This window comes from Lagopus muta, chromosome 3 (assembly GCF_023343835.1).
Source record: "Lagopus muta isolate bLagMut1 chromosome 3, bLagMut1 primary, whole genome shotgun sequence".
In the NCBI taxonomy this organism is placed as follows: Eukaryota; Metazoa; Chordata; class Aves; order Galliformes; family Phasianidae; genus Lagopus; species Lagopus muta.
The window spans coordinates 20,828,316-20,835,959 of record NC_064435.1 but is presented as its reverse complement, the minus strand read 5'-3'; the positions used below and the strand labels follow the sequence as shown (position 1 = coordinate 20,835,959).

Sequence of the window (7,644 nt, the reverse complement as noted above, 5' to 3'; positions counted from 1 at the left end):
CAAGAAACTTGAATCTCTTAGAGAGGCTAAATCTGAGTGTCTGTACCTCTGCGTTACCTCTGTAAGTCCAGGCAATGCAAAATGCAAAACTGCTGATACTGATCACTGCGAGACCCTGAGACGACCTCACTGCAACTACAGATGCTAACACATTCTCTGAGAATAGACAGAATTTTTTACAAACATTTGAAGCCCTGCTGAAATTTGATTTCAGATGCAATTCAGAGATTCCCAAAAGAGATGCAGGCTTTGAAAATCCCCAATCATTTCTTAACGTTGTTCCACAAGAACCCACAACAGCTGATATCCACACCAATACTTCACCTAAAAACTGTCACTACACAAAGATGGATCTTTCTCATGGGAACGTGGGAAATCTTCCATGCCGATTTTTCTCTTTTAAAGTTAGATGGCTTCAAGCCCCAGGACTGTCCAAAGCTACACCATTAATTTTTAAGTGCAGTAATACTTGTTTTTAAAAGCAGGCAGAAAATATGACATTTTACATTTCATTTTTATTATCTTTAATCAGACACATTACAATGCACAACTGTGTCTTTAGCCAGATAACAGGGTGTCATTCTTCAGATCAGGAAAAGGTGAAGGGCTCCTAGTCCTTCCTCTGATTTTTTAGGTAAAAAGAATATCACAGATATCCTAAATAAGAACTATTCCCTCATTTAGTAGAGCATCCCCACTACACTCATAAAGCCTTTAAAACAGTTCAGTTGTAGATTTCACTTGTTCCTGTATTTGAGACTGCAGCTACTGTAACGAGGGGTCCTAATGACTGAGGATTGCTCTTGCCTTCTAGAAGCTACACAGAAAAAACATTACTTCATAAGGTGTTTTCTAATTGAGCATCATACAGGCTTGAAAATACAATTCTAACTTCACCATCTTGCTACTGATGCAACTTTCCAGCTTTTGAACGCTCATTAATTGAGTGTGCTTATAAAACAAAATCCTTTTATTTAATGCTACACAATTTGAATTGAAAGAACAGAACATATACTTCACCTCAAGATGAAACTATAGGGATACATCCCAGAACATTTTCCAGAGTAAAAGCAGATTACCGATTACCAAACAGTGCAAGAAACATTTGTATCCATTTGCACTTGGTGTATTTCAGACAGACTACAGCATCAGAACATTAAAGTACCTCTCCTCCATACAGCAGATCTCTTACTCTGTGGGAACCAGTTTGTCAGGATATACTTATTGATAACAACAAAGAAAATCAAATGAAGGGTTACATTCTGATGTCAGGTGTACAAGTGCAGTAGTGGATTACTCGCAGAGGAGAACAACATTATAAAAGTGGTATTCAGGTTAGCCTGGAGTGACTATAATACAGAGAAACTTCATGTCAAAATAAGTATTTACACAGAAACTGTCACAGCAAAGAGGACAGGAAGCTAGTCTCACAGAAGTAGTTCATTAAAAAGCAAATGAGTGGACGAAGACAAAGGCTTTGACTTTATATAATAAAATACCAAGTGCATTCTTTTAAGTGAATGAGTCTTTGAGACTATGGTCCTAGACTTTAGGAAGCCATGTGAAGGTCAGATGTACAGTCCTGCTGTGTAGCAAGGGTTACTCGGACTGCCAGAGTTTTTACATCTCTTGTAACGGCAATAAATCACAGCAATTCTAGTGGTGCTTCTTACTGTGAGTTCCAGATGATAGCTCTTAAATAAGCCCCCTCCAAATGCCAAAGATAGGTTGGTTTTTTTTGTATAGCAGATCCTCCAGAACAAATCTGATGTTTTTCCACTACTTCTGCACCGTACATCTGGGATTAGAACTGAGCCCAGAACACTTAAAGGCTAATTATGTTTAGCTTCTCAAATGCTCTTGGCCGGAGAGCTATTATCCAGCTTTTTCTTGTCAATGCATCTTTAATCACATGCAATTTCTTAAGCTAGCCATATCATTTCAGTTATTTCGGCTCTTTTCCAACAGGCTTATTTTAGGCTCGTTGCAAAGAAAGGTTATTAATGGCTGGCTATTTTATGTATTTCTTCAAGAGCTGCTACTAAAATAACCAGATGCATTTGTGAGTGAACACTTGTGGCTGACTGCTCGAGTAACTTCAGCACTCTTCTCAAATTAAATTTTCAACTAAGAGCAGAATTGTTTTTAAACTAATATTTGCGAGCATCTTTTAAGCCAGCATACACAAAAGCATTAAACTTTACCACCTCCCAGCTTCCTCGGCCAACTACCAACTATTAGGGATCACCAGAGTCTCTCCAGTGCAAGACTCTAGGGAACTAGCTCAAGCCCTCACAGCACAGGAATCCCATTTGAAATGGCTTGTAGAAATTGACTCCAATACACAGGACAAAACCGTAGAACAAAGTCTCACAATACTATTGCAGCCTCTCGGGAGCTTGCTGTGCCCCTTGAGTCAGTAACTGGAACATTAGTGACTGAGCTCAAGCAGGCACCACACCAAACAGTCAATCTGAGCAGCTTCCCTCTCGCGTTAAAATTAATTTACTGTAATGTACATTACTTTCAGTGGAATGATACTGCTCGTGTTTTAGCAGGATGGGGAAGATTCCACTTTGTCTTTTATTGTTTTATAAGGCAGATAATGCAGAAAGTTAAAACAGAACTTCTACAAGCATTTAATCTGTGATATTGTAAAATCAAAGTACTACTTTATTAAATGAGTTATTTTACACAATATGAACATCAATATAATTACAATTGTAAAAAATTTTTTGTTTTTATAACAAGTATGGACTGATTTTTCAGGATTTCCAAAGAGGGCACAACTGTACATTTCCACAATTGTCTTTGCATGAAGCCCAAGAGGGAACAGCATAAAAATATGAATGTTTCTGTAGCCCCTTCATTTTTGCTGATCAACAGTTTTAGAAAAGCAGCTGCAGGTTTGTTATGTAAGGTCTGACAGTAGAAGAGTCAATAGGTGCCATGATTTCACCTATAAAAAATAAGAATAACTCAGTTAAGCTGAACTGTTACACAATGCTGTTTACCTTAGAGTGAAAGAAATACCACAACTCTGTTTTTCACCTTATTCCAGCCTTTAATTGTAACTTGTTTCAGTTACAATCTAACAACTGGCTGTTAAGAAACCTTCTAGAGAGAAAATAGAGGTTCAATCTTGTATCTGAATGCAGAAAAAACCCCGCATTCACTTGCATAACTTCAGGAACAAAAAGGCTGAATCATTAGAAACGCACTAAACAATTCTGCTTTCATTACATGGTTTCTAACAACAGGCACATTTATCATAAATATTTTGTTCCAAGCAAGAACTGTGGAAGCTAACATTTCAAAGCAGTAACTGAAGAATAAAGTATTCCTATATCTCTAAGGACGACCATTTCAAATAATGTTAATACCTCCTTTCAAAAGATCTTGCATGCAATGACAACCATTTCAACCATGTAAGAACGGCATAAATTTAACCTATACTTAATTTCTATATTAAAAAAATAAAGCATCTTTCAAGTCCGAGTGAGGAAAAAAAAAACAAACAAACAAGTGATAATATACCTTAATTTTTAAATGATTATCTGATAAAAGTAATGACCTGTAGATATCTTTATGCCTGAACATCAGCCAGTTCTGGAGGAAGTGGAGTCTTAGGATGTTTGCTTTCAAAGTGCTGTTTGAAGGTCTTGGGATCCGGCATTTGTGTCTGATTAAAGAGAAACATTTAACTTAAAGTGCAGTACAAGAGCTACACGATAGTACAAAACCTGTTATCCTCCCATGTTTTATTTTACTTGTGAACCTAATTTGGAACCCTGATTAAGACACTCGAAGTGACAAATCCATCCTAATCAATCCTAAAACTGACCATTTAAGTGAAAATGACAAATTAATCCTTCAGCTCCAAAATGAGCACATGCACAGGAAAAACAGCCAGAAGGGAAGTATAACCCAAACAGTGCTGTAATTTCTGATTTCCTGTTAAAACATCTGTTCTAACAGAAGCTGGTGTATATTGAACTTGCATTAAAACTTCTGGCACCACATAATATCACTTTTCCCTCTCTTCATTAACATTGATAACCACGGATGTTAAGACAGAAAGATCTTTTCTGTATGATGGAACTGGTCTATCTAGAGGTTGATCACGAAGCATTCTCAAACCTCCTACACTTTAGACACAGCATACTAACAGTGCCCACTGACCCTTGCAATTCAAAAGACAAGAAAACTACCTGAAACAGATCAGTACACGGCCTCTCACAATTTCTCATATCTCAATTACTAGAGACACATCTGTGTACAGTAATACTTTATCTTCACTTTCTCTTACCCTACAGACAGTGCAGGTATATATCAAGGCAGCCTTGGCTGCAGCCTTCTGATCATGCCCTTGCTTCTTTTTTTGCTCAGCTTGCTTTTTGGCATTTTTCTGCTGCGACTGAATCTTCTGCTGTCCACGAGCCATATCTACAAACAGAAAGAAGACATTTAGTCTGCAAGTGTGAGAAACTAGTGCTGCTAGCTGACTCAGAAGTTGTAACTATGAATGTAAGTAGTCATGTGCTCTGCCCCTGCGCTCTGACCCACGACTCCCATAATTCATACACAACAGACATCTGTTCAAGCTCCTTACTTCATGGAGACCCTCTGGTTTCAGTAGCTTTCTGAAGAGACACAATAGTTCTCTAGTCCATTCTAAGGCTTCTTCCTTTAAAAACGCTTCAACATGTACATTTGAACACTGTTTAACAGAGATACTCAATTCTTATTTCTGGAACTTGGAATAGGTTTCAAGAAAAGGAAATTATCACTGTTCCCCAAGCTGTATCGCTGTCTTCTGGTGTACCTGTTTATAATCAGCTTTGGAGTCAGGAATGGTAAGAATGATGCAGCATCCTTCTTTATCAAAGGATGCTTTTAGAGGTGGCCACCTTTGCAATTTTCAGCTGATTTTACAGGCATGCCTGCATATTTCTTGAAAGGACATAAAGCTGCCTCTACCAGAAGCCACTATTCTACTTGACCCAGAAGCACAAAGGAAGCTGACACCACCGCCACCTGCCATTAGAAGGTCCACCACGAACAGAAACAAGGCACAAAAACCTTATTTCACAGAGAAGCAGAGCAGCATATTCTGCAGCAGGAGCACTCCACCTGCACACAGCCCACAAGGACACCCAGCTCAGCTCACAGCCCACCCCCAGAGCAGACGCCAGGCAGGATTCGGGCGCACCAACAGAACAGAATTCAGACTGTGGTTACGTAAGGCAGCAGCCCACTTCCAGCTATTATCTTCCCTACAGTCCCTCATGTCCCATGCCTAATCCAGCTGTGGGGCTCACAGAAAAGCTCAGGACAGCTACTGAAGTCTGATTTTCAAAAACAACTATTAAGGCCTACATGCTATAAACAGGTCGGCTGACTAGTTATCACCCCTCTACGCACTGCGTCTGCTGCTGAGAACACACTGCACGGATGGAAAACACACTGCATGGACACAACTGCTCTGCCTCACAGTCCTTCCCACAAGGACTGAGGCCGTCCACTGAGTGGGCTGTTCACCTTGCTGCACGCTGAGCTCCAGCACAGCACAACTCCTGTAAATGGAAGCTTCTCTGAAACTTCATCTGCTTCTGGAAATTCACTAGCATTGCATAAGTTCCTGGACACAAAACATCACGGTGTTCAACTCCAAGCAGGACAGTCCTGACCCAAAACAGCTTGCAACCATGGCAAACCCAGGCCATGGTCCCCTTTTTTTGTGGTGTATAACACCACTACCCAGCCCTTTGGAGAAGAGTCATACTACAGCTTCAGTGCTCCCTCACCTTTCCTCATCACTTTCTCCAAAGAAATTCATAACTCCAAGTAACTCCATAGCTATTATCCTTCTACGTGACTAATCAAATCTCTCTGAACACAAGAAAACACCAGTTTTATTAACAAGCATACAGAAATACACGTGGCAATAAGAAGCAGCGGTAAGTTAAACTGAAAATACCAGCCTGTGTTTCAGTTTCAGCAGATGTTACAGTGGCTCTGAAACATCCTGGCCAGGGCCTCACTCCCTTCATGTACAGCTTGGCTCAACAAGAACATCACAACCACATTAAAAAAAAGAAAAAAAAAAAAAAAGGAAAGAAGTAGAGGTATTGCCAATCACTTTGCACGCACTAAAAGGAACAATGGAATATATTTTGGTTCTATTTTGTTGGCATTATAGATATCCTTCAAAATTTAGGGGCTACTGACAGAAATTTCCAAAAAGCATTTGTGTGTTACTCTGTATGTCAGTCCCTTGAAAAGAGCATAACTCATAGGTTGCAACAGCTCGGTCACAAGCCCTGCATCAGACAGCTGATGCTTCGAGTTATGACACAAACAAGGAAACACAAACAAAAACATCTGCTCACACATACCAACCTCCCTACGATGCCTGCAAGCAGAAAAACACCATTTAAATGCTGCAAGTTACATTAGTGAAGCTGGAACACGTGAAATAAATACTTAATTACTGGAAAACTGAGATTACTCGAACCATCAGCACACTAACAAAGCGGCTAAAATCTATCCTGAAGTTCGATAACGAAAACAGAAGCCGCGCACACCCGCAGCCGTCAGCGTGCCCGCAGCACACAGAGCGGCGCCGCTCCCGCTGCCAGGCACACCCTCCCGGAGCGCAACACGCCGACCCACTGCTCTGAAATAAACCAGCACGAGCGCCCGGGAACGCACAGCAACGCGCCGCGGAACGAGAGCACGCGCTGCGGGCAGCGGGACGGCGGCGCTCGGTGCCCCGCGCGGGCCGCTCCCTGTAATACGCGGACGGAGCGGGCGGTTCCGGGGCCCTGAGCGCGGCGCCGCAGCCTCTTCCGCCGCCCCGCCGAGCAACGCCGGGCCCAGCCGGCCGGCCCGCCCGCAGCGCCGCGGCGCGCCGCCTCACGGCTCCCCTCGGCCAGAGCGCTTAGGAGCGCGGGAAGGCGGCGGAAACGGCTGCAGCCCGCTCCCGTCGCTCGCGGAGCCCGGCGGCGCGGCCCGAGGCGGGGAGGCCTCCGCGCCTGCGTCCGGGCCGCGGCCACCCCCGTCCCCTTGAGGCCGGTCGACCGGCCCCGCCTCACCGCATCCCGACCGGCCCCGCTCCCCTCACCCGGCTGGGAGCGCGGCCTGGGGGCCTTGGCGAGCGGGAGGAGACGGCTCCGCGCGGCCCCGCTGCAGCCGCCACCGCTGCCCGAGAGAAGGAGGAGGGAGGAAGGGAGTGATCAGCGCGCATGCGCGGCCCCACCTCAGCGCCCGCGCCGCCCGACCTCGGCGGCCAATGGCCGCGCCGCGCCGTTACATAACGCGGGCAGTGCGGCATCAATAGCCGCGCTGAGGTGGGAGGGGCGGCGTGGAGGGTGTGGGAGGAGCGCTTGAGGGCAGGGTAGGAGGCCGCGCTGAGTGTGGGGGAGTTAGATTGAAAGAGCGGGCTGAGAGGAGGGAAGATCGGGTCTCTTTAATTGGAAAGGGTACAGGGCTGTGTGCAAAGCGGGCTGCGCAGGGGAGGGCTGTTGGGAGGTGGCTGGGAGGATGCTGGGTCACACGAGCTGAGGTGCTAGCAGGGCTGGGGAAGGAGCCATGGCTTTCTGCTGACATCACGCGTCCCAAAGGAGGGCCGAGAGTCTCTGC

General features: G+C 44.4%; 1 protein-coding gene across 2 annotated transcripts; it reads right to left on the bottom strand.

Moving 5' to 3' along the window:
• Window positions 1–495: 495 nt before the first annotated feature.
• ZNF706 (zinc finger protein 706) lies at window positions 496–7,254 on the bottom strand. 2 transcript variants are annotated; one of them, XM_048940092.1, is made up of 4 exons: window positions 7,127–7,254; window positions 4,310–4,446; window positions 3,538–3,682; window positions 496–2,959 (listed from the first exon to the last, which is right to left on the bottom strand). In XM_048940092.1, the coding sequence occupies exons 2-3, from the start codon at window positions 4,442–4,444 to the stop codon at window positions 3,587–3,589; spliced, it is 231 nt and encodes a 76-aa protein (XP_048796049.1). In that variant the 5' UTR covers window positions 4,445–4,446; window positions 7,127–7,254; the 3' UTR covers window positions 496–2,959; window positions 3,538–3,586. The 2 variants fall into 2 exon arrangements, with proteins under 2 accessions (XP_048796049.1, XP_048796048.1); XM_048940091.1 differs by having other exon boundaries at window positions 3,575–3,682.
• Between the last annotated feature and the right edge of the window lie 390 nt (window positions 7,255–7,644).

Excerpts from the sequence above, each read along its gene's own strand:
- ZNF706 (XM_048940092.1), bottom strand. The coding sequence starts at position 4,444 with ATGGCTCGTGGACAGCAGAAGATTCAGTCGCAGCAGAAAAATGCCAAA. Across the intron at positions 3,683-4,309 it reads ATACCTGCACTGTCTGTAGG|ACACAAATGCCGGATCCCAA; the intron begins GTAAGAGAAAGT and ends CTCTTTAATCAG.